The sequence below is a fragment of the Mytilus edulis genome, chromosome 13, assembly GCF_963676685.1.
Source record: "Mytilus edulis chromosome 13, xbMytEdul2.2, whole genome shotgun sequence".
Classification (NCBI taxonomy): domain Eukaryota; kingdom Metazoa; phylum Mollusca; class Bivalvia; order Mytilida; family Mytilidae; genus Mytilus; species Mytilus edulis.
Genome location: NC_092356.1, coordinates 22,242,969 through 22,270,556, shown reverse-complemented (window position 1 = coordinate 22,270,556; position 27,588 = coordinate 22,242,969). Strand labels below are relative to the sequence as shown.

At 31.3% G+C, this 27,588-nt stretch overlaps 1 protein-coding gene across 3 annotated transcripts; it reads right to left on the bottom strand.

Moving 5' to 3' along the window:
• Positions 1-2,186: 2,186 nt before the first annotated feature.
• On the bottom strand, positions 2,187-21,893 carry LOC139500674 (caspase-2-like). 3 transcript variants are annotated; one of them, XM_071289466.1, is made up of 15 exons: positions 21,566-21,893; positions 18,774-18,923; positions 16,948-17,248; positions 15,542-15,645; positions 13,931-14,131; positions 13,011-13,236; positions 12,182-12,289; positions 11,321-11,436; positions 10,041-10,173; positions 9,208-9,308; positions 7,515-7,751; positions 5,808-6,042; positions 4,671-4,778; positions 3,334-3,449; positions 2,187-2,592 (listed from the first exon to the last, which is right to left on the bottom strand). In XM_071289466.1, the coding sequence occupies exons 2-15, from the start codon at positions 18,906-18,908 to the stop codon at positions 2,362-2,364; spliced, it is 2,352 nt and encodes a 783-aa protein (XP_071145567.1). In that variant the 5' UTR covers positions 18,909-18,923; positions 21,566-21,893; the 3' UTR covers positions 2,187-2,361. The 3 variants fall into 3 exon arrangements, with proteins under 3 accessions (XP_071145567.1, XP_071145568.1, XP_071145569.1); XM_071289467.1 differs by lacking the exon at positions 21,566-21,893 and adding an exon at positions 21,099-21,260; XM_071289468.1 differs by lacking the exon at positions 21,566-21,893 and adding an exon at positions 21,010-21,189.
• Between the last annotated feature and the right edge of the window lie 5,695 nt (positions 21,894-27,588).

Here is a 27,588-nt window from a genome sequence, read left to right as displayed (position 1 = left end):
GGTTTCAAACTCGCAAATAAACTGGCAACGCCATGACTAAAACAGAAAAAAAGACAAACGGACAAATTACAGTAACCCAAACACAACACATAAAACTAAACATACCAAACACAACCAGGGGTAATATCAGGTGCTTCGACAGAGTAACCAGATTCTACTTCATTTGTGTCACACGTCGTTGTATTCCTATGCAGTTTGTTTGAAGCACACTGAAGATTTGAACATAAAGTGATTTAATTTTTTCTTCTACAATAAATGAAAGTATTTTACAGAACACGTATTATATCCTATGTATTGAATAACCAAATTGTAACCAGCAGTATTAACAATATTACACAATCCCTATAAGTGTCAATTTACTTATTGTTCTTCAGTATTTTATTCATAACAGGAACATACCTCATTGCACATGCCGTATAATAGAAATAAGGTTTATATAAGACACAGTTGTTCCCCTGGTATCTACAAGTTTACCAAGTGTTGATCTTTTGATACAGAATTTCAAATGAGTATAAATTTGCATACTATGTAAGCCAGTTTCGAAATTATTATTCCTGTGTAGTGATGGGCCTGTTCTTGCCTATATAACCTATTTATATATGTGAATATGTGACTGTGTGATTGTCGAAACACGAGTGCTGCAACGTGTAATATATAGGATAAACAAGGATTTTACGTTGATGTTCAATGCATCAAATGTGATAGAAAGGTTTGTCAAAATTAAGATAAACAATTATAATGGATGAAATGAAATACATTTATTCAAAACTATATGAAGATTAATGCATTAATTACATATAACAATAATATTACTATTGAAAGCAATTGCTGAAAATGTGATACACAAAACAAACATAAACTCCTTTTATCAAGCAATAAGTTTTGATAAAAAAATGTACTATGTAAACATAAACTACAATGTAAAAGATATAATCCAGATAGAATATATATTTATGGAAAATGTGGAGGGATTTTGAAACATTCAAGAATGTAATAACATCCTTTTATTGAAAAAAAAAACATCTACAAGGAGTCGACTAACAATTTCAAGCATATAGTTGTATTATTAGTTATCTTGGTGTAATCATGGGTGTACAGAATTTTACACCGTTGTTGAAAATTCATACACCCTGAGGCGCAGCAGAATGTACAGAATTTTACACCGTTGTTGAAAATTCATACACCCCTGATTACACCAAGATAACGAATATATTTCTTATGGACAATTCTTTTACTCATTTTGAAACCAAGATGTAAAATTGAAAAATGGTAATGAAAAATTTCCAGCGTAACATTTTTTCAACGTCGAAGTTGCTGCGCATTGTTAAATACTTGTTTTCTTTATTTTTGGAAAAAATCAGAAAAATGTTGTGTCCTTTTGAGTTTTTTCCAGAATCTTTTTTTTAAATTTGAAATTTTTGTCCTAATTTTTAATTTTTTTTCAAAATTTTAATATTTCTTTTTTTATTTTATTTATTTATTAAGTCAAAATTTTATTTATAAAAATTTTGGCAAAATTTTATTTATTTCGGGGGTGAACTAGGGTGAGGTGTTGTTTACACCGGGGTTATTAACCAATCAGATTGCAGTATTTTTGCTGCATAAGAAATAATGATAATTACCTCCAGGTTTTCTCCATTTACTTTGGAACAGGCATTTTCTTTTATAAAATATGGTGGATTATACCTAGTGTTATAGCTAGCTTAACCTTTCACTTTTTTCACAGTTGCATACAATTGTATTATATTGAGAATGATGTATGACAACACAAACCGACATGAAATGTAAAAATTTCTATATAAGGGTGCATCAGTCAATATTGTGTAATTATTTTAATCAGTATAAAAACAAACAAATACTAGTATGTAATAATGGAACACAAAAAGAAATATAGACAAAGCATGAATAGGCAAAAATGAAAGACAGGAATATGTTTTTCTCATCATAGCACAATAAAAAATGTTGTATAAGTACCGAGCCACTTCAAATGAATATCACCTAAAGTAGACTAAACAGTGAAAAGGACAAATAAAAGAATACATTAACACGTTATTAAGATGATAAAAAACATGAGCAACGTCAGTACCAATTAAGAATCTTTACTTCAATAACTACAAATTAGATACAAGTTATTGCTTGTAACTACTGACGTGAATCTTCACCAAACTTCATTAAACAAACTGATGTATGTCATATACAATTTTAGTAAAAGAAAAGGTAAGATAAGGCACATTTTAATATATTTTTTATGAATTGTTTTCTTTAATCTCATACACTATTCCATCAAAAGTTAGCTTCTTTATTTACGAACAATTAGTTCTACAAAATTTAACTGCATTATATGAAGTTTGTAGGGTAACTTTAACTTGCTGTGGTAACTGGTTTCCCAGACATTGAAGTAGACAAATTCACAGGCTCGACGCCTTTATCTACAGGTGCTTCAAACTCAAGTCCTGGAAAAAAGTAAAGTTCTTTGTCTTCAGAATATTCTAATAAGACAATTTGTGCAACACGTTTTTTCTCCTCAGTACCACTGTTTTTTCCATCAACTGTCAGCTTAGGAATCAAAGTTTGGTCCAGACAAATGTTCGCCTGCAAAGACAAATGTAAAGTCCTCAAATTTAATCATTTAATACTAAGAAAAAATTATGATAAATCTTAACTGCAAATATCTGTGGCTTCCTCTTGCCCATTCATAGATAGTTTGTGAAAATGCTATTTGTCTGTTAACCTTTTTTTATTTTGGTAATGTTTTTGTTTCGAATTCTTGACATATAGTCTTCATTTTCCTATTCCCGATATATATATTTACAATGCAATGGACTCATTATTGGATTAATGTATATGAAAACATAATATATCAAAGTGTATATAAACAATTGTTTGAATGTAAGAACACAAAGCTGAAAATCTTATGTATCACGCAAAAAGTAATTTTAAATGGATTGCTACGCAATTACTTAATGTTTTACATCTGCACTATGTCTAACTCAGCACCTGTGCCTTGTAGAAAAATTAATGAACACATACACTCAGGTAATATACATTTTCGTTTAAAGATTCTGCATTATATACATTTTTAAAGTCTTTATTTGGCCTCGTCAACTTTTAAGAATTAAACGTCACTGATGAGTCTTTTGTAGACGATACTGATGTCATAATCCTTAATCCTAATATATATCTGGACAATCTGCAAAAGCAAGCCTGACAAATTGTTTTTGATATATTGGGTTGACAGACGACAAGAATGATTGACAGGGCCGAGATACCTTCCAAATGTTGGATTTGTTTATGTTACATAATTCTAGCAATTGTTTTGTGTTCATCAAATACCTCTTTCAATAATTCCATAAACGATTTTTTATATGCGAAGTTCTTGAACACGTGTACGAGTGCTTGAATGAAGTATGAACCAATCATGTTTTCACCAATTATCCATGGACCTTGTTCTGTAAAGAATAATTCTAACTATTAGCATGTGCAAACAAATAGATATAGGAAGATGTGTACTAATGAGTACTAATGAGAAAACTCTCCATCGATTTATTTTTTTTATTTTTAAAAGCAAACCATTATATGTCAAAGTACGGTGTCAAAACTTATATCTTTCGCCATGATCTACACTATGAAAAGATCTGTGTCCATGCTCACCTTGCCGCCTAAACTTGCTTAGATTTGTAATTTTACTTACAAATGATATATAAATGGCCCTTAAACTCAATATCCCACATGTTAATGTATACAATGTATGCTACAGTTAAGTTAAAATAAAAGAATGATATAATTACACCAATAAACGTCGTGATGCTGACACAAATGACCGATCTCAAGCTTAACTCGGTGACAACTGAGACAATTTCTATATATCTTATCATTATTTTTTATTTCCCAGATATAAAAAGCATGATGCTCTATCTTATATTGTTTAAATATCTTTAAGTGTGTGATTTGCACATAATTTTTTGCATTTAATGGACTCCAACAACGCATTTTTGCGCCTCTCCCATGTCAGAAGACTCTGGATTTCGTTAGTCTTGTTTAATTTCAAATTTTAGTTTTTCGTGTAAATTTTGGAGTTTAGTGTGATGTCCAATATCAGTTAACTAGTATAATTTTTTATTTGGGGGCCAGCTGAGGCACGCCGCCGGATGCGGGAGTTTCTCGCTGCATTAAAGACTCATTGATGGCCATCGGCTGTTGTCAGCTCTTTGATCGGGTTGTTGTCTCTTAAACACTTTTCCCATTACCAATCTCATTTTTAATCATCAACATATGTTTTCTTTTGATTCCTGATTACTACATTACAAGCGACATATGTTTGTGGTTTTAAATGTTTAGATCAGAGAAGAGTCGTTAGGTATCATGTAAACTAATCGACTGTCTCTGATTTTGCTATTGTGACATTTTAACTAATCGCAAATTTATATGACAGGAAATAACTCCTAGCAGGAGACATCTACACATGTCAAAGTATCACCCTGAATCAAACTTTTGAAAAACACTTCTCATTTCTAATATCAAAACATAATGGGCTATTACATAAATATGATTAAGTAAAAGCGAAAATGGAGTTGAAAGTTGATTAAATATAAACCAGATAACTATACATAAATTGCTACTAGATATAAATAAATAGAGTAAATCAAGTAAGATGCCATATTAATCTTTACCTATTCTTGGGTAACTAGATACCATAAATATGTCGTCTGTGTTTGGTTCACCTCTCTTGATAATATCATTTGTTGTAGAATCTGTTTGATCCAAAGGTTCAGTTTTGTCTAAAATTAAACATAAACAGTTTAATATACAGGTTAAATACAAGTACGCAAGATACCCTTCAAACTTATTTGACTAAGGAGTTATACATGATAATATTATTTTGTTTTGCAATAAATTCTTTTCGGCAGACTAAACATATGTGTAGAAAATGTGGTGTACAACACAAAAAAGGGAACCTAGATTAAACGTTATTTTGACAATGAACATTGATTATACCTCCCTCCTCCTTTTTTTTCTATCAAAGAGATTGCAGAAAATGAAACGAATAACACACAGTAAAATCTGTTCTGGAAAATATTTAATCTCCAAATTATTGAAATTTTTGGTAAAAAAATATAGACAAATGAAGAAAGGAAAACACTGAATAACACATATAAATAAAGGCAACAGTAGTATACCGCTGTTCAAAACTCATAAATCCATGGACAAAAAACAAAATCGGGGTAACAAACTAAATCCGAGGGAAACGCATTATATATAAGAGGAGAACAACGACACAACACCGAAACGCAACACACACAGAAACGGACCAAGCAACAGACAAAACACCACGAGAATAACAAATATAACATCAACAATATGAAGAAGTGCATTTCTAAATAAATTGAATTATTTGGCAATGCTTTGATGTTACATAATAATTCATGCCCATCAGAATGTTAATGTATATAACAAAATAACTTCGCCATTAGGAAACGTCCTCATGTGTGTATGTGGAATACAAATTTTAGTACATTCTATAACAGGAACGTAAAACTAAAGTAAAAGTTTGAAAAACCCCGTCGAAATGGCCGTATTCAAATTAAATATTTTTAACACATTGTTTCATTTTTCGTGGATTTGAGCGTTTAATTTCACCATTTGGCTAGGCACTGTCCGTTTTGAATTTTCATTGAATTTAGGTATTTTATTATTTTACTTTTCGACATTTAAGTTATAGCAATGATTTTCTTATGTTTATTTCAGAAAGAATTGAAATCTAAAATTGCAAAATTATTATTATTCAATGATTTATTACAAATAAGTACCTTGGAAACTGTAGGTTTGGACAAATATAACTTTTGGTTTCCCTTTGAAATGTTTACATTCTTTAACGATATTTAAAATTTCATTTCTTGGAATGAAGTTTCCTTCTTTGTCATAGATCTTTGCTGCTTCACACTTTATTTCCCCTGACAAAAACAATATAGCCAGGCTATCATACTGGGAAGAAGTATCATTATCGATCTCCATTAATTTCGTTTTCAAGAACTTTTTGATTTCCTGCAAAAAGAAAGGAAACTTTATTATTAATTATTTTATTTAACTGTACAGACAGAGTTCTTCACATAGATATAAATGTGTAAATACGGGATAAAAAGTTAAAAAAAAGAGTAGTATGCAAAAAAACTAGTGTCTGCAGCATGTTTACATTCGGAAAGGAAAGACGTCCAATGAATTGCAAAGACATATTACATAAAATTTGAATGTAGAAGACAAACAATAAATGAAAACTCAATTTGTTTTGATTTTAATTAATCTTAAGTACACAGTATAGAGAACTAAATACATAGCGACACGAACCACACTTAAAACCGTGTAGTCTCAGAATATATGTACGAAAGGCAGATGTTACTCTACATGTGGCACCCGTCGGGTTATTCATGTTAACATCCGCTGATTTGTGTAATTCGATATTTCACATTTGCGGAAAAGAGGACGGATTTGTCGTGACGACAATTGGCAGATATCCTGCGTCATCTGTAAAACAGGTATTCAATAATGGTCACTCATCTCAGGATTGCGTCCGTAAAGTTTACTAAGAAATCGTTTCAATTTTATGACATGGCTAACCACCTTCTCGGGATTGAATGTTTACAACAAAAATAAGATAGGAATACAAACCATACTCCAAATAATAGTTCAAGTCCTAAACTTCTTGTAAAAATTTTCAGATAACAAAAAGGAATGGTACAATATGGTTACTGCACATGATCACAATCAATAGTACCTAGTAGTATAAGAACTTTCTATCAAACCATTGTGGTCACAAGGTGTTGCGGTTACAACACTTCAACAAATGTAAAAAATGCTTAAAAGTTCTCTACTAACGTAACATAGTCATCTCAAAATAGTGGAAATATATCCCAGGGTATTACCAGCCCAGTAGTCAGCACTTCTGTGTTGACTTGAGTTATCATTGATATGTTCATAATGATAAATTAACTGTTAACAAAACTTAGAATTTTTGAAATACTAAGGCTTTTCTACCTCAGGAATAGATTACCTTAGCTGTATTTGGCAAAACGTTTAGGAATTTTTGGTTCTCAATGCTCTTCAACTTCGTACTTAATTTGGCCTTTTTAACATTTTTTTATTCGAGCGTCACTGATGAGTCTTTTGTAGACGAAACGCGCGTCTGGCGTATATTTAAAATTTTAATCCTGGTATCTATATATGATGAGTTTATATACATTGGATAGATAAATATAAAAGCAAGCACAAGTACGTTTTTATTTGTCTGTGTTGCGTTCATTTGATCATAGTTCAAGAAATGTTCAATTCCAAACTACATGAAGGGCCACATCAAATATAAAGTTGAATATCATTAAAATGTGAAAATCCAAAATGTCGTGTCAAATACGACGATAGCAATAGCCCACTGGTTGTAAACACTTATCATCCATAACAGGCTTATACATTTGTACGCCAGACACAGTAGCCGTCCTCATCAAACTTTAGTTTAAATGATATACCTCTTTTGTCAAATTTTCAACCTGGTCGCCAGCTCTTAAATCATATCCCATGTATTTCAATAGCTGACTCATGTTGGATTTATCAAAGTCTGAATTCCTGACACATTCTGAATACCTCTCTGCACATATCTCTGTCTCCTTCTTGTCTTTTTCGTTCTTTATATCTTGACATGGTATGCACTGAACATTGGATATCAAAATAAACTTCCCTCTGTTTTCACTTCTCATTGAGTAAATCTTCAAACAAGTTAAGATTCAATTAGATTTTGACATACGCTTTACATTTCTTATACTTAAAGAACCATATGTGGGTTGAAATAGTTGGAGTATCAAATATTAATGAGGTTGTTGAAAATTGACACCTTTATGAAAATATCACCCATGTATCTAAATGTGTTAACAATATGAATTACACTTAATAGGTACTTAGAATTGATATTTGAAGGTTGTGTGTTGCAACTGTATGAGTAGTAAAGTACACAAAATGGACAACAAATAATCATCCATGAAGCTTTGAAATATCAAAACGCTGCACATTTGCAATAGATAATAAACAAATTATCTAAAATTACTTCAAATAAACTATTACATGAACCTACGTATTTCCACTCATAGGTGAAGGTTGTTAAATCAAAGTTAGTCTTTTTTATTATTCAAGTGAGGAGAAGTTTAGATATTATGTCAAAGTAGCAAAGTTGAATGGGAAATCTACAATAACGTACTATGGTTATAATTCACTGCAGGTTTGGTTCCATTTAGTTCCTAAGATTTTAATGTGATATACACGATTGAAATTCTAAGAGTCATATAAAACTGGTCCTTTGACTTGAGCTAATGTCTGTGTCTTCCAAAATCGGACAAACATCAATTGTAAAACAATAACTCATGTAGTTAGTTTCAGTCTGTGATTTATTGGTATATGTAATTCATTTCTACAATCATATTCTTATGTTCCTTCCATGAACATGGTTATAGTATTTGGTTTAAGAAACAACTGGCAAACTATACATCTGGAACAAAGTATTGCAACACTTCCATTGAAAACAATGTTAAATGACTTGATTGTAGAATGGTATAAATAGATTTTACCAAATACTTTTAATCTGTCTATGGTTTAAAACTGAATTTGCGTTATTAACTTACATTTCAGGCAAAATTAAGACTAGAGAGACGCATCATGAGAGATGTACTGAAAAAATATGCAAGCTTTGTCTTATATACATTTTATAAAAGTAATTTGTACAGCAAACTAAACATTTGATACAGAAAATGTGTGTTAAACTAGGCATTTTTAACAGTTCTAAATGAGTTTAATGCATTAAAAAATCTGTATTTATTGCAGAACTAATGTTTTGGGAAAATGGGACCTGCAAAATTTGCATTTTTTGTGAAAAGCATGAAAAACTATTTCCGCGCAGCTGTTATGTCCTATCCATGTAGCATTAATATTTGATGAAAGTAAGTTGATACCATGAAATCAATTTTAAAACATAAATGGGTGAAAAGTATTTGGTAAAACCCAAATTATAACCATTCTACAATCATGTCATTTTACATTGTTTTCAATGGAAGTGTTGCAATACTTTTCCCAGGTGTATACTAAATACAGACATGCAAATCATTTTTCTAGATTGACACCTTGGGTCTAGTGATGTATATTTTGTAATGAAACATTAATTTGTCAAATATTTACTTCGTTATTTTTCATTTTAGTGTAGAAATTCCCTTCAGATGATATGACATCTTTCTTCTGCACGGTGTTTCCACCAGCTGTTAAGTCTGGCCATTCAGGTACTAAATGAAAAATTTAAAATAAAGGATTTAAGATAATCAGATCAAAACTAGCATATGATAATTTTTACAATACTTTTTTTATTTATTTTTTTAAATAAAATGTATATATATTGTGTATACATTTCATAAGAAATACAAATTGTCACAAATTTCATGAAAATATTACACTTCTGTCAACACCAATTTTGCGTTTTTTTTTAACAATGAAAACGACTTTATTGCATTCTTAGATCGAAAATAAACTCATCATAGATACCAGGAGCCGATTTCACAAAAAAAAACTTAAGACTAAGATTAGTCTTAAGACATGAACAAATCAGTATACTTATTATCAATCTTAGTCGTAAGTTTTTTTGTGAAATTGACTCATGGATTCGTTTGAAATTATTGGATACAGAGTGGTGGTTCGTGTTGTTAAGCTAATGTATTGATATTTGGAGGAAATACAAAGTTCCTTTGAACACAATTAACTGTTTCTATTAATGCAATTTGGCCGTACAAAATATCACTCTATAATAACTTATTCACAATGTACCATGAGATTATTGGTTACATACTATCGTCTTCTAAAAGGCAATTATTTGTAGATGTATGTTCTCTGTATTGCTAATGTAGTGTTATCTTTAGAAACGATACTTTTTACCGCATTTTTTTGCAGTATGGTTGAATTACTTTTTAATGATACGGATTTTAATAAACTCTTTGTTCTTATATGAATTACATATTCCATACCAATCAATGGAAGGTCTTTTAATCCTGGATAGAAGAACAAGTCTTTATCGTCACTATGTTCAAGAACCATTACTTCTGCAACAGCTTGTTTTCCTTTCTTGGGCATATTAGCACTGGCTAGACAATTATTTACCTGAGAATAGAATTTAATTCGTATCAACTTCAGGAATATGACAATTGTTATCCAGTCGTTTGTGATTCGCAATTTGATTGGGGGACTTTGCGTTTTGAATTTTCCTCAGAGGTCAGTACGTATGTGATTTTACTTTTTTTATCACTTGTATAAACAACAAAAACTGTTATATATATACACATATTTACTGTAAAATAAATAATAAAGTATTAAAAAAGTAACCTTACACACGTATGATATTGTATTTTATTCTCATTTGTAAAGAAATATAATGACACATATATACTGTGATTTTTGTTTAAAAAAAAGACACCGAACAATTGCTTATTATTGTTATCAAATATCAGTTATGGTTACCCTACCCTTTATCAATGTTTGTATTTCTTATGTACCATACACATGATACAAGACAATGATAAATATAGTAAGTTTCTGGTTAATTTGTCATCGATTTCCTACAGTAAAGAATACAAAAATATGATTGAGAAAAATATTAAAAGTCCATTTATGAAAAAAAATAATTAACTATGAGATATAGTTTGTTATGAGTCAATGGCCTAAAATACAAAAAATACATTTAAAAAATGTCCGTTGAATTCATGTGTCTGAGAACTGGTAATTAATACATGTATAATACAAAAAGCCGGTAAATACAAAATTGTACTGGTCCGAATACAGGACTTTAAATTCTGGTTTTAGAGATTGGATGTGAAAAAATTTAACTCCCTTTATATGTTAGAAGTTCAAATAATGAAAGCATTCAAGTAATAAGCTTTAAAATAATGTTAAATTTTCTAAAAATTATTAAGAAGGAAAAAAGGGGAGATCAATTTACAATTGAAGGTAAATTTTCCATAGCAGTATATGAACCCGGGGTTACATTGTAATTATCCATGGTGTCAAAAATACTATATGACCACAGATATGAGTTTAACTAAGGCTAAATCCACACATCATTGTTGAGGTAAGTGAATAAACTCATCATCAATACCAGGGTTGTATTTTGTTTAAGCCAGACGCGCGTTTCGTCTACAAAAGACTCATCAGTGACGCTCATATAAAAAAACATTAAAAAGGTCAAATAAAGTACGAAGTTGAAGAGCATTGAGGACCAAACATTTGTAAAAAGTGTTGTTTCTACAATTACCTCTATCATCATTTCCATAAATGATTTTTCGTGGGCCATTTTCTTAAAGACGTGAATTATCGCCTGTATAAAATATGATCCATTCATTCCTTCTCCAATAATCCAAGGTCCTTTTTCTTAAATGAATATAATTTTCAAATTATACATTATTTGTTATTGAATAACAATATTAACGTTGAACATATGTTTCCTTCTGCTAATGTTTTCTCATAACTGCTTAATAAGAGAAGAATGAATGGATATTGATACTGAGCATGCAGTACTATTTTTACCTCCGATTGATATATACAATGCAAAATATTCATGCCTATTTTATTACTTTCATATTTCACAGTAGTAAACACGTCTTAACATATTATTAACTGTTTATCAAGAACAATAAAAGCATTTATTCCAAATTATTAAGATATAGCAAACCCTAAATTTATAATAAGAAATTGCTAGATGTAGGCTTTTGAAATCTTAATAGACTTTCTAAATTTGTGTTGTTTAGTCTAGTGTTATATGTTGTTTTATATGTACTTTTGTGCAATTATTCGTTTTTTTGCCATGACATTGCGGTATGTTTTCGACTAATGACTTTGGATATTTCTCTGGTATACGTCTACTTTCTTTGTTATTATCCACATGTCAAAATCATCTATTCTTTACATATACAGGCTGTCAAATCAATATAAGTTGACTTTCTCTAGTTTGAAGAAAAAAACTGTTTCTTCAGATGTGCTATATAATTTAAAGATATATCCAAATTTTTGTTACACATATCGAAAGGAAAATATCATTTTTGATTCCTAGAAACATTACATAGAAAAACAATCTTTATTACTATAGTATATGATATGTAATTATTAATATACTTACTTGTCCTGGGTTGAGATGACACCACAAAAAGATCATCTTTATTTGGCCTTTTGTAAAAATGCAGTTCATGTGAAACAGCATCAAGTACATCACCCGTTTCTGTTTCTTCTGATAAAGTGAAACGAAATATAAATAAGACATGAGCAGTTTGTCTTCAAGTTCTATTCTTAAATGATAATCATACCCATTATAACATCAATGACTTAAAATGAAAATAGATTCCTTTGTGTTGCATCAATTATTTAGCACATTCTATTAGTAATATGAGATTCTAACGCCAGGTACAAAACATTAGAGTGATCATTGTGTCTTTTCTGCAAACAAACTGCTGCAATTGTTCCGTATAAGATGTACACTTTAAGGTTTCAAAATTTGAACCGTTTATCAATATGGATAACTGCATTAGGCATTTTTCTCGAAAGACTATAGGCTTTCAAGTCATGTTTGTAACTTAAGTAATACTATATACTTAGCAACACAAATCACGCACATCATCTTACCATATAAAGTTGTTATCACAACATAGACATTAACTATTTCTGTTTATCTATAATTAGTACAAGAAAATTGTTTTATCTTCTTCGACTCTAAAGGAGTTTGCATGTTTTCAATCCTACTGTGCCATCACAGTATCAAACATAGTCTAAATAAACATAGGTAAACACTTTTTTGAAGTTTTATCTATTATACATGTTCATAAAGAAATTAAAAGTAGACTATATAAAGGAAATCAAATTGTGTATACACATATTATGAATATTGCTAAACACATATATACACTTAGCTGTAACATGTGTAACAGAACATACAATAACATCAAGTTACATACCTTTAAAATCATAAGTTCTGATTATAACAACTTTTGGTTTGTCTTTAAAATATTTTGATTTTCGGATCATTTCAAGTATGCCATCTTTGTCAATTTCCCTGCCATTTGTGTCATATATGCAATCTGGTTTAAATTCCATTCCACCAGAGTAAAAAACTATTACCAGACTGTCAAAAGTGGAATTATCTTCATTTTCTAACTGCGTAGCAAGAAATGTCTTCATGTCCTGTAAAAAGTATAAAAAATTGCAAAACTTACTTTAGAAGTTCAGCAACTGATACTTTACATACCAAGAGAAGATAAAAAAAAAACGTGACTCATCATTTAAACGTTAATTATGTTTCAGGTACCTCTCAGAAAAAAACAAAGGACAAGAACTATAAAAAAACAATTCTAAAAACAGTTCTACCCGAGTATATGAACAAGATTATTCTGTAACCTAAATATTCGACCTGGAAAAACATGTAAGCCTAATTACTCTTTTTAATGATGTATTTTATCGTTTTAAATTGATTTTCATTGACTTTCAAAACGTAATAACTTTGTTGATGTGTGCTTTGTCTATCAAGTAACTGCATGTTATCATTTTTTTCTTTGTTGACATGGGTGTTCGTTTTGTAATGAATAAGGTAATAACACAATGATCACCGTTAAACCCCAATTCTTGACATTTTTACCTATAATGTCATGTCAGCAATAAAACTTAGAATGGAAATAGAGAATGTATCAATTAGAGCAAGTTTGTTTTTGGCTCCTACTTTGTTTTTTATACATTATAATTTTAATACTTTGAAAAGTTTTTACTGTTATCTTACAATTATATATTATCAATTATCCAATCACACACTTTGACAGCAGCACTACCGTTCATCATACATTCTATATTACAATAATTGTATATATTGAACATTATGATTTACCTCTTCTGAAACATCTCTTTTTGTATAACTCTGTTTTGTTTCATACTGCATGTAAGTAAACAGTTGTGACAGAGAAGTTTTGTCAAAGTCCACACAGCTTCCACACTTGTTTACTGCTTTTGCTTCTTTGCTCTGATCCGAACATTGCACATTAGATATAGTTAAAACTTTTCCTTTCTTTTTGCCTGTCATATGGTATACCTGATATTAAAGTAAAAAAAGGCAACAGTAGTATACCGCTGTTTAAAATTTATAAATCGATAGAGAAAAAACAAATCCGAGTTACAAACTAAAACTGAGGGAAACCAATCAAATATCAGAGAACTACGACACAACAGATACACAACACCGAAGCGTAACACACAGAGAAACGAACTATAATGTAACAATGGCCATTTTCTTGACATGGTACAGGGCATTTCATGAAAAAAATGGTGGGTTGAACCTGGTTTTGTGACATGCCAAACCCCCTGCTTTAATGGCGGTGTTAATTATAACATTAAAATGACAACATTATACGATAGGGTTAAAATAATTAAACAGATAAATGGGAGAAAACATAGGACAGAGAAACAAACGAATAATAGCCTTCAAAAGGTAACAGGTTGAAAACTATTTTTATACGCCAGACGCGTGTTACATCCACACAAAACTATGCTTAGATGTAAAAAGTTTGAAAGCCATAACAACTACAAAAGTTCCAAAAGGTAGAGGACAGGGTTATCCGCCTGGGACAAAACCATCATTATTATCAAGAATAATACAGTTTTGCAAATAGTAAATTTTATATAATGACTATATAATAGATATACAAGATTAAACTGAAGTGGGCACTAGCTACAGAATAAAACGAATACATTACAAAATCACAGCCCTGTTAGACATAGTCAATGCAACGCCCACAGTGACGTCGCAAAACGTGTTCCGAAAATTAAGAAAGTTTTTGGATGAAATTCAAGATTAGAGGTGTATGACTTATCTAACTTATATTAATAACAGTGAAAATTATAATACCAATTAATATTTAATGTTAGTACTAATTAGATGATTAACTGTATTGTCTAGCTTTGTGGGTGTTTCTTCTGATCAAACTGCAAACCAAATAGATAGTGTAAATTTCGTTGATCCAGAATTAAATCTACCAAATGAAGTGTACGAGTAGTTATCCCCAACACAACACAATAATACACTAGAAAAATATACGATTTACAACTATATACATGTATTTATTGTAGGTTATTATATTGAAAAGTATGATGTTGTTGATTTGATTAACTAGCAAACAAAATATTGGAAGAAAGAGAGATACACTGATACGGTAATTTATCTTTACTCAATCAGTTGTGTGACTTCCATTATTCCATCCTTGTGTTTAAATTAATTCACAGCTGATAGAAGATTTCAAATAATTTACTCATAGAAACTTAGGACTTTTACTGTATGTTTGCTTTTTTGCTTTTTTTTCACAATAACTTATCTATAATCTAATTGCAAAAAGGTAAAACAATTGTTCTTATTTTTCACGGAATATGTATGGTGCTTTAGTGTCACTCAGCCAAGATCAGTTTGGAAAATTCTTCCATGTTACATGTAAAAGCTTTTCAAAATTACCTTTCCATTTTTGCTTTTACAAATCTGTGTACGTAAGTCTTCGGTGCACTTTACTATGTCACGTTTCTTCACAGATGGTAAACCATTGAGTAAATCTGGCCAACCTTCAAGTAAAGAATAACAATATATACTTGCCTACTAAACAAACTGTGACTTTTGAATACATTTGGAATGTCTAAAATTGTGGTTGCTCTGGGGTTTGCACCACAAAGTGGGTACAATTTTACGTTTATTGCAAACTAATTGCACTTCATCATCTCTTCTCAACATATTAACGAAATTCAAACACTAAATCTATAAAATGCAAAACAGGTACAACGTTTGGTGGTTTAGATTATAAAAGCACGACAATAACCACAGCATAATCAAAAAGATCAATGGTAATGCTCGCAACTTCGTGAACATGTACTTTGTTGTAATAATATTCACAACAATGTTTACAAAAAACCAATTATCAACAATATGTCAACGTATGGTCGTCAACAACAAGCTAAACCTTTACAGCTGTAACTGCTATACAAGGCCCAGTCATTTTTCATAGAAACTATTCAACGAGAAAACTAACGGCTTACATTTGTGTACAAAACAATGAGCGAAAAACAAAAACAAAACAGCTACAAAAGACATCTTCTGAATTACAGCCTCCATTAAAAAAATAAAATAACAATAGAAAATGAAAAATCCTCCCCATAATCGTAAATATTGATGTAGAGTTTTAAGTGAGAAACTGAAACATCTAAATCTAGGAAAGGACATTTATTACCGTTTTTTGTCGATGTTTATGTCATCCAAGAGAGGCTAAAGATACCAAAGGGAATTTCCAACTCGTTAGTCAAAACAAAATGACATTCATTGATATACAAACTTTTTGCGTTATTTTTATTAAGTTTTTCTTTAATAAAATAAAATATGCACTACTTATACACATTGTTAATAAACCCACTGATATATATGATGTAATTCTTTTTTGTGTGTGGTTATTGATATTGACATTCAAAACTACACATACATTTTTATACACACTGAAGGATCGCGATAGATAAAAGAGGTACTGATGGATTTTTTTTCTTGATTTTTCACAACTTAAAGTGCAAATGTGTATTTTCCATTGATATCATGAGTTATCTCTAAAAACACAAAACCTCAGATTCTATATATAGATATGAAGTCTGAACAGAATCATGAAGCATGTCAAGAAAAGGATATTTGTTTTGCCCAGATCTTATTCAGCAAAATATTAGTATTATTATTACTCTTATCCATGTCTTACTTTAAAGCAACAAACCAAGTTTGACAACCTATTTAATAGCTAAGATTGAAATTCAGTTCATTTATAAATCTACATTTATTTGAAAAGAAATAAATGCAGATGTTTCTGCATTTTCCCTGTCTGATATCTGTCATACCTTGAATATTTTCTGATTCTAATTTTTTAGATTTCTCTGGATTTTCGGCATACTGTTTTGTTGTCTCCTGTGTATCACTGTTAGTATCTTTAGGCTTTGAAAAGACATTATCTGGGATTCGAGAAGTGTCTGAATGTACTTCATTACGTTTAGAGCCATCCTCCGCTATTAAGTGATCAGCAAATTCGCCATTCCCTGTTTTATTGAGAGCTCTAATAAAGCTTTGATAAGCTTTCATTCCTCTCCGTGGTAAGATAGTCAAAAGTTCCCTAGTCTGTCCAGTAGGCCTTGGCGTTTTATGCTGTAATACAGTATTTAAAATAAATAATGGTTGAAATTGCAAATGTTTCTTTTTTTAATTTATATTGCTGAATAGAAACATTTGCAAGAGCTAACATATTGGTCTATTCTTTATTTTTCACAGTTATATATTATCCTTTTTAATTTTGATATATGTTCTTCTGTGTGTACCCCTGGATTGGTCATGCCAACCACCAAAAGTAATTGCCCCAAGCAAACATTGTTTCCTACAAAGTTATTCAAAGTTTATCTCACTGTAGGTGCACTGGTTGTCTAAATTTTGAATAACTACTGTATTGTGCAATGTCAATTTTTGCCATCTATGGCATGTTTTAAATAGATTTTATGTTGACAAAAAGATCTTAAAGGACGCTTACTTTTATCATTTTGGATGACAAACCCCTGTTTACCCTGTACATGTACTTACTATTCCATTGGTGATCCAAGAACGGAGGAAATACAATTTAAAACTGTCTGATGATTTGATTTTTTTTTCCAGTGGTCCGAGTTAGTAGTATTTTTCTCGAATTCTGTCTATGTGTGACAACTCTCCACAAGAGACCAAAATGACACAGAAATTAACAACTATAGGTCACCGTACGGCCTTCAACAATGAGAAAACCCATACAGCATAGTCAGCTATAAAAAGGCCACGAAATGACAATGTAAAACAATTCAAACGAGAAAAAAACACAATTTTTTTCGAGCTCGTTATAATTCTTTTTTTAGTGATTGCAAGTTGTAAAAATTAGTGAGCGTGTTTGATTTCGGCGAGTTGGCCGTGTGCCTAGTTGTCATATAAATTGAATACAAAATCATTTCCGACTGCTAACAAATCGTAGGCAGTAGGAAACCAGCTACGGAAATTAATTTGGGTTTTAATTAATTACGCTACGCTTATTGAATAAAATTATTATATGAAGTTATAAAGTACATACTAGTAACATAGACTAACTATTTATTATCATTTTTAAAATACTTCAGACGATAGTCGGCTCGGAGACAAACATGCTAGAATGGTTTTGGTCTTTAAGTTGAATAGTATAGATAGCGATAGGACAGAAAGTCATAGGACAATTCAAAAGTTCACGAGACATAACGTCACAATTGGGTTTATATATACACACACACACACATATATAATTATATACATACTTCTTAAAATACATATAATAACTCCTTTCTAGTCATTTTGAAATTTCCTTAACAACAACCTTGTAAATAGAATTTATAATCATATTGATCAACTAACATCTAAATGTCATTTGTATCATTTTATCTTATATAGTATTTTAACACATCTATTACCTACATGGCAATGCCGTTTTTTCCTCTCTTTTTTTCCTGCCTATCTTAATTGTTACCTTTTGTCCGCTGTCCTTTTGTCCATGTACCTCTATATTTACTGTAGTATAAGTTTATTCAGTTATAAGGACATTTCAATTAATTTAACTATCATTTCTCATCTGTAACATCTGAGTTATTAAATAGCAAATATGTGGGTTTTTTTTCTCTCTCAGACAAACCTTAATTGAATCATTCATCCCTGATGTAAGGATGTCGTCTGCTAGTAATTCATCACATATCGCTTCCACGTTATGAAGATTTTTTATAAGGTATGCAAAGTTGGTCTGAAGAACATTGCTGTGTTTCTTTTCCATCCTGTCGGATTAGTTCTGTGAAAAACATGAAAAGACAACAAGATAAGTGATAAATGATAAAATGTATTATCCTGACAAATATTTTAAATTAATACATATCCTTCGTCAGGATCAATATTCATACCAACACTCTATTTCTTAACTTTATTCTAGGTGATCCAGTACATATTAAATTTGCTGGTTGGTACTATTTATAGACTTCTGTGTACATGTACATGTATATATATATATATATATATATGTGAGTACGTCTGAACTAGTGACGACTCTACATATATATCTGATCAATCGGATCACCAGCAGAGATGGTGATACAAAGCTGAAAATACGATATAATTCGTCTAATAATCAGACCAACAATGTTAGATCTATAAATTTGCTTTCGCAAATGTTTTGTTTTTCCCTCACTGGGATTCGAACTCATTCTACTGAGATTTCGCGGCACCAAATCACCTTGCACCATGCCTGACGCGCTAGACCATTCGACCACCTAGGCTCTACAAAAATAAAGATTTCGGTGGCTGGGTGTTACCTTTTCCCGTCAGTTTTAATCTAGCGTCGTATATATTATGAATATGTATATATATAAAAGTCTAAAGATTAGCGCAACGGTACTTATATAAGACGATAATATACGGATATGATGTTATAAAATCGTGTTGGGGACAACTATTTCGGCTTAACAAATAGCTTTCTTCAGTGTCAATAATTCTAATAATACTTATTGTATGGGTAATAATAAGCCCAATAATATAGGTAAGTTTTGGTCAATTAATTGAATTCCAAATATTGATCATCCTAATATAAAAAAACATAACTCGATACTCAATAGACGTAACTCCAGTGAATGTTCTATTCAATTACTAGAAATTTCATGCGGTTAAACGAATCAAGTTTATGACCCGACTGCTCTGAAATGCTGACGAACTTGGAGAAGTGGCCTCCATATTTGGGATGAAAGCAATAGACCAACCTTAAATATTATAAATATATATACATGATGTCAGTATTTATTCAAAGACATTTCTTTTCCTCGATTTGAACGTATGACTCTATGTGGCAGTTTGATATTTTTATATAAAAAAAGACATCCGGAGATCGCTTAATTGACCAGGAGACCCTCAATATTTATGGACATTGACCATTCCTTATATTAAGCATAGATACATATCATATCAGATGGATTTCCCAGATTTTTTGTTATCTTAGATACGTAAATGGTTGTCCTGTGCTAAATGTCATATCAGTTGAAGATCGCTGAAAGATCAGGAAATACTATTTAACGCATCCGGCCTTTTTGATTTCCATAGATTTGTTTCATAGTAAAGTGTTACTTTAAGTCTTCCGTGTACCAGTTTAATGTGCATTTTTACAAATTTATTGCTCTGATAGTACTGCTATCGATATAGCCTAACATTAATCAACATATATTGACTTTGAAAGATTCGGAAAGTCTCAACGTCATTTCAGCGGCCTCAGTTTGAAATACATTTTGGTTCTGATTCGGTACTTAAAGCCATCTTCGTTTGTATTGAAGACAACATATTTCCAAACATTCCTCTTCAAACGGAGCCCGTTGGATATCGAAAACGAATAACAAACCGGCCACAAACATCAACAATTTCCAGGCGTAACCTCTACTCTGAATAATGAGGAAAGGGATATATGATTGTTAGTAGTCGTACCTTTTTGAGACGGAAGATGGTGCTACTTTCATATCCATTATTGATACTAATACTTATCGCTAAAATTGACAAAATGTCCAAAATGTTATCGATAGCTTCGTTAAATGATTTTAATCTTAGACAAGAACAGAAACTTCAGTACGGCGTGTATAAAATGCTGAAACGTAGCTATTAGGTCCTTATGATACTTTTCGACTTTTTGAGGACTATAGATTTATGGTCTGCAAATAGTAAAAAAATATCATAGGAGCTACGGTTCTGCAGCTAGGCGTCGATATAACTAAAATCAAAACCCTTGAAAAAAAGGGGGAATCATTGTTACTTCATAATTATAAAGAGGGTCCACAACGGAACAAATGATGATTTATCAGTATCATACGAAGTAGTGTACGGCTTTAGAAAATTTAAGATCTTACCTGAGGTAGCTGTTCGTGCGCTTTACTTACGTATTAATGTGTTTTTTATTTAATACCAACCATTCACAAACAATAAATTGAAGTCTTACTTCTTTTCCTGGAAAACAAATAATCCCGCTGTGCTGTTGTAATCTGTCTGGAATTTTCTCCAAATTTAATTTGAATAGGTTCTCAGTAAAACATGTCTTTTATGGGGTTTTTTTAACTAAATTTCGTTAAATTGATCACTCAAATGTCACTTACAGTATACCATGTATACTTGACCTTTATTCATCGTACGCCGGTTTATCCAGATTTAACTTCCTCGTGTTACTACATTACAATGCAATGTATTTAGAACAATTAACTTTCGGTTTCTTAGATTTTAATACAACTTCAAGTATAAAGAGGGTCCACAACGGAACAAATAATGATTTATCAGTATCATACAAAGTAGTGTACGGCTTTAGAAAATTTAAGTTCTTACCTGAGGTAGCTGTTCGTGCGCTTTACCTACGTATTAATGTGTTTTTTTATTTAATACCAACCATTCACAAAAAATAAATTGAAGTCTTACTTCTTTTCCTGGAAAACAAATAATCCCGCTGTGCTGTTGTAATCTGCCTGGAATTTTCTCCGAATTTAATTTGAATAGGTTCTCAGTAAAACATGTCTTTTATGGGGTTTTCTAACTAAATTTCGTTAAATTAATCACTCAAATGTCACTTACAGTATACCATGTATACTTGACCTTTATTCATCGTACGCCGGTTTATCCAGATTAAACTTCCTCGTGTTACTACATTACAATGCAACTCTAGCAATGCAATGTATTTAGAACAATTAACTTTCGGTTTCTTAGCTTTTAATACAACTTCAAGTATAAAGAGGGTCCACAACGGAACAAATGATTATCTATCAGTATAATACAAATGATAATAGTATTATAAATAAAATCAATATGGTGTTTAAAATAAATCAATAAGTCTAATACTATGAACATGATGAAATAGTGAAAATGTCGGGGGAAATTTTGATTTTTTTAATCAGAAATCAAAAAAATGTAATGAATTAAAACTGATGGTGGCATGTCGCCTCGAATCTCCATTCAGTCTTTGTTATGCAAGTTAAGTTTTGCATTTTTTTTTTCAAATGTAATGTTTCCCCAGAAACAATAAATCCCTTCTTCTGACAACCATATTCATATTCACTTAAATTAAACTGTTCTGAAATCCATGTAGAAGGTATTTGAAGCATATGTTGATGTCAAACGACTACATAAAAACATTAACTAGAGTATGTTCCCGTGAGGAAAACACAAACGTTATCCTTCAGTTTGAACGCTATAAGTAATTACACTTTTACAACAGAACAGCAGATGAAGTGTTTATCACCGACAAGAACACTTATAAAATGCACATACAAACTGTAGACTTAAAATAATGATTAATTAGTAGAGCATCCATAAGTATAGGAAGATGTGGTATGAGTGCCAATGAGACAGCTCTCCATCTAAATAACAATTTATTAAATAAAAGTAAACCATTATAGGTCAAGGTATGGCCTACAACATTGAGCCTTGGCTCACTCCGAACAACAAGTTATAAAGGGCCCAAAAAATTACTAGTGTAAAACCATTCAAACACGAAAACCAACGGTCTAATCTATAGAAAAAACGAGAAACGAGAAACACGTATAAATTACATAAACAAACGATAACTACTGTACATCAGATTTGTACGAATTTGGCTTATAGATACATTATTCATATTCACTTAAATTAAACTGTTCTGAAATCCATGTAGAAGGTATTTGAAGCATATATTGATGTCAAACGACTACATAAAAACATTAACAAGAGTATGTTCCCGTGAGGAAAACACAAACGTTATCCTTCAGTTTGAACGCTATAAATAATTACACTTTTACAACAGAACAGCAGATGAAGTGTTTATCACCAACAAGAACACTTATAAAATGCACATACAAACTGTAGACTTAAAATAATGATTAATTAGTAGAGCATCCATAAGTATAGGAAGATGTGGTATGAGTGCCAATGAGACAGTTCTCCATCTAAATAACAATTTATTAAAGTAAACCATTATAGGTCAAGGTATGGCCTACAACATTGAGCCTTGGCTCACTCCGAACAACAAGTTATAAAGGGCCCAAAAAATTACTAGACAATAAGTGTAAAACCATTCAAACACGAAAACCAACGGTTCTAATCTATAGAAAAAAACGAGAAACGAGAAACACGTATAAATTACATAAACAAACGATAACTACTGTACATCAGATTTGTACGAATTTGGCTTATAGATACATTATAAATCCTATGATCTAAATATATATGCAGAACATTGTTTATGGATGTATACCACTGTGTTGCATTGATAACACGTGGATACTTGATTGAGCATATACAAATTTTTGCAAGGAAATCAAACACCATGATTAGTGTGACATAATAAGCATTTGATACCAAGATACCATATGTGTGACTTATTTTATTTAGTAAACAAAGATGATTGAAATAATTCACATCTCAAGTGAAAGACCATCAATATTTATTTGATAGATGATGACTAGTTTTAGAGTATTCTTATGCAGAAGAAAGCGATTGCTATAAATAAACATATGCAATCGATATGCCGATATAAGACCCAGTTGACTTTTTGTAAATGTTATAAAATTGAGAAAAATGGGGAATGTGCCAGAGAGACAACAACCCGACCATAGAACAGACAACAGCAGAAGGTCACCAACAGGTCTTCAATGCAGCGGGAAATTCCAGCACCCTGAGGCGTCCTTCAGCTGGCCCCTTAACAAAAATATATACTAGTTCAGTGATAATGAACGCCATACTAAACTCCAAATTGTACACAAGAAACTAAAATTAAAAATGATACAAGACTAACAAAGGCTAATAGACTCCTGACTTGGGAGAGGCGCAAAAATGCGGCGGGGTTAAACATGTTTCTGAGATCTCAAACCCCCTATACCTCTAACCAATGTAGAAAAGTAAACGCATAACAAAACGCACATTAAAATTCAGTTCAAGAGAAATCCGAGTCTGATGTCAGAAGATGTAACCAAGGAAAATAAACAAAATGACAATAATACCTAAATAACAACAGACTACTAGCAGTTAACTGACATGTCAGCCTCAATTAAACTGATTGAAAGATTACGTCTTCATCATATGAATATCAGGCATAATCCTTCCCGGTAGGGGTTTAGTATCATGACATATATGAAAAGAACATAACCCGTGTCATGCCAACAACTGGTTTTTAATTAAATGTATTTAGTTTCGATGCAAAGACCCTGAGTGAATCAATATTAACGCCAAAATATGCAATCTTTAATGACCTGACAACAGTATCGTAACTATATACCTTCTTAATAAGTATATTTAAAGGTTTTGTTAGCTTCTGGGGTGAATACTGACATTTTTTTTTTCATACTGACGAATGATATCCTTTTACCGATGATAAAATTTAGTAAATGTTTTGACTAGTTTGTGATATCGAAAACCCTGTTGTAATAATCTTTCATTAATACATTAATTTCTCTCGTTAAAATATAAAACGTTGTTACATAGACGAACGTAAGATGATGACAAGGGAACGTCGCCATCTAAAAATGGATAATTAACGATAGGAAATAAAGAACCATCTCTTTTATCATAAATGTTAGCTTTATATTCATATATCATGTATATGTCAATTGTAGGAGTCAAATTCTTTCCAAATAAGTTTTTGTTTTTTTTTACTTTGATTTGTCTTCTGACTCGATTTATGAGATTTGAACACCAAAAACTATTGTTGTCTTCATTTAACAATTCTACTCAGATTTGGGGCAAAAAAGAGGTAAAATTATCGTAAACAGTAAGTAAAACATGAATGAATAACAATATGCTGAAAACAAAAAGCAGATCATGCAACATAGACCGGTAATAACCACACCCAAACGTGAATTAAAGTCTGTTTGGAATCCTCTTCTTGCCGACTGATTTCTTTACTCTTTTGAGGCTGACTTCATACAGGAACTTCTTAGGAAGAAAGATAAGAAGTTTGCAATATCCTTTAACCTTACGTTCTGCTATATACTGATATAGATGATGTTCTCTCACTAAATAATACAAAATTTGGTAACTATGTTGAACGAATCTAGCCCATCGAATTGGAGATAAAGAATACCACAGATACAGCTAAGTCTGCCTCATATCTTGACTTACATCTAGAAATTGACAATTTGTCTGTTGTATTTTTTTATTTTTAGCCATGGCGTTGTCAGTTTATTTCTATCTAAGAGTTTGATTTTCCCCCTGGTGTCTTTCGTCCCTCTTTAATTACATAAATGTACTGCAAGTTTTAAAAAAAATCAGACCTGTAGATCAACGCACCTGGTAGGTATACGTATGCATTCACTGGTATCACCTACCACAACATGCTTGTAGAGTTTTACACCTGATGATTTAATATTTGCTGTTTGAGTAAAGGTTTGGTTTATTCAGTTTCATGGTTCCAGTAATTTTTTGTTCGCCAATTCTAAATTGTTATCTGCTGAAAGAAATTCAAAAAATGTGTGACATATACATTTTTTTAGATGTTTTGCACTACAATGTTTAATTTACAGAATAAACTAGTAGATTATATATTCTATACACGACGACAAAGGGAACAATTCCTTTAAACAAGTTTCCTGCTGTACACCTATTTTTACATGTTTACCTAGTTGTCAGTATGATGGAATTTTAAGCGACTGTCTTAAAAGTGAGTGGTTAAGCTAGGTATAAAACCAGGTTTAATCCACCAAATACTGCATAAAGAAAATGCCTGTACCAAATGAGGAATATGACTGTTGTTATCCATGCATTCGTTTGACGTGTCTGCCTGAGCTTTTGATTTTGCAATTGCATACAGGACTTTCCGATTTGAATTTTTTTCTTAGAATTCGCTATTTGTGTTAATTCACTATTTGACATCGTTAAATGTCTTAAGTAAATTCAACAATATGAATAGCCTCACTCTAAAATTTATGCTTCGTTATATTCTAAAACGTTTTTGAATTTTGCTTGTCAAATTTGTTTCATGTTTATTTCTGGTCTTAAATTTACAGTAATCAGAATTGTTTTAGACAGGTGTTGTTCAATAATGCATTGATCTATGTGTATAACTGCAAAATCAAAGCACTTCACATTCAGTTGTATACAAAAAAAGGGTCGCAAAAAATATTCCCATGAATTTGAAAGTTGAGGACATTTATCCTACATTTCTTCATTATCATTATTTGCAGTAAAAATGATCAGCAATTTGTTTGTTTAAAGTTTACCAAAAAGCATGGCAAAATATGACCATGTTTACAACACAAATTATACTATGAGAACAGACAAACTGATTCATGTTGGAAAGTTTTAAGACATGACAGGCCCTAGATATCGCTACTTTGAAATTTGCACTCTTGACCTGTTGACGTCATACAACAATCACATTCCATTGCGGAGTCAGGTATATTCTATTATGATGACAATATGTTACGAGAACCTTTGTAATGTTATGTAACGGCGGACAAATAGCGATAATGTTATATATAGATGATACAGGTTGACTTGTTTCACTGGGGAGAACACTGAGTTTAATAAATTTAAGTTCTACAGTATAACAGTTATATTACTTAAATCAGACAAATGTAGATCAAAGGTAAGTTCTAATTGACCTGTCTTTGGTAAATGTAAATGCTGTGACGTAACTTAATGCCAAGTTTGGAATGAAATTAAAGGTGATAGGTCTGAATTCGAATTAATGTAAACGGTTAGTTCAACATTATTGGCCTTTACACTGCTGGGTAGATCTATATTTTATCTTTCAAATGAGCCATAAATTGAGATTTTAGGCCCAGAAATAAAAAAAAAGTTCGGACCACAGGCACTTGTTTTTATCGATGGGGAGATCCACTATCAAGGCAATTAGCTTCTGATATGCGTTGAAAGGATAGAAAACAGTACCAGTAAGTCGGACATTGGCATCATAATCATGATGATGTATCATCTTATTGGAAAAAGAGGTAGATGGAAAATAAATTGTCAACGCCATGGATAAAAAAAGAGAACCAGACAATTATTACCAATGTAATTTCAACTGATCGGGCTTACGTTTTAATTTGCATAAGGACAGTCTATTTGAAGATGTGTGTGATAAGAATGATTGCCGTTATAATTATTACTGATTTCTAATCACCTATCAGTGTCATCAAAGGAATTAACAAAAACATTGACTAGACACTTCATTGAAGAATTTATCCTAAAACACCTATCTATAGATCATGTAGATGGACTGGTTTATTGTGATCGAATCGGTTAAACTCCGCCCAGTCAAGTGAAATCAAAGAGCTGATAGCTCTGAGGTGGAAGAAGGTGAATAAAAGGTTACTTGAATTACCATAAAAGCAGCCCCACTAACCCAGCCTGCTTTGTTCCAATATCATTATGCCGTAATTGTTTTTCTTCAAAGAAGAATGTGTCATAAGTACATGGATTTCCCATCTGTACAATCATTTTCTATGTTCAGTGGACTGTGAAAATTTGGTAAA

What these genes read in the sequence shown, in the direction of transcription:
- LOC139500674 (XM_071289466.1), bottom strand. Translation starts at nt 18,908, where the DNA reads ATGGAAAAGAAACACAGCAATGTTCTTCAGACCAACTTTGCATACCTT. An exon ending in GGATGAATGATTCAATTAAG is followed by an intron (nt 17,249 to 18,773) that starts GTTTGTCTGAGA and finishes ACTGTATTACAG; the next exon opens with CATAAAACGCCAAGGCCTAC. An exon ending in GTCATCTCAACCCAGGACAA is followed by an intron (nt 11,437 to 12,181) that starts GTAAGTATATTA and finishes TATTCATTTAAG; the next exon opens with AAAAAGGACCTTGGATTATT.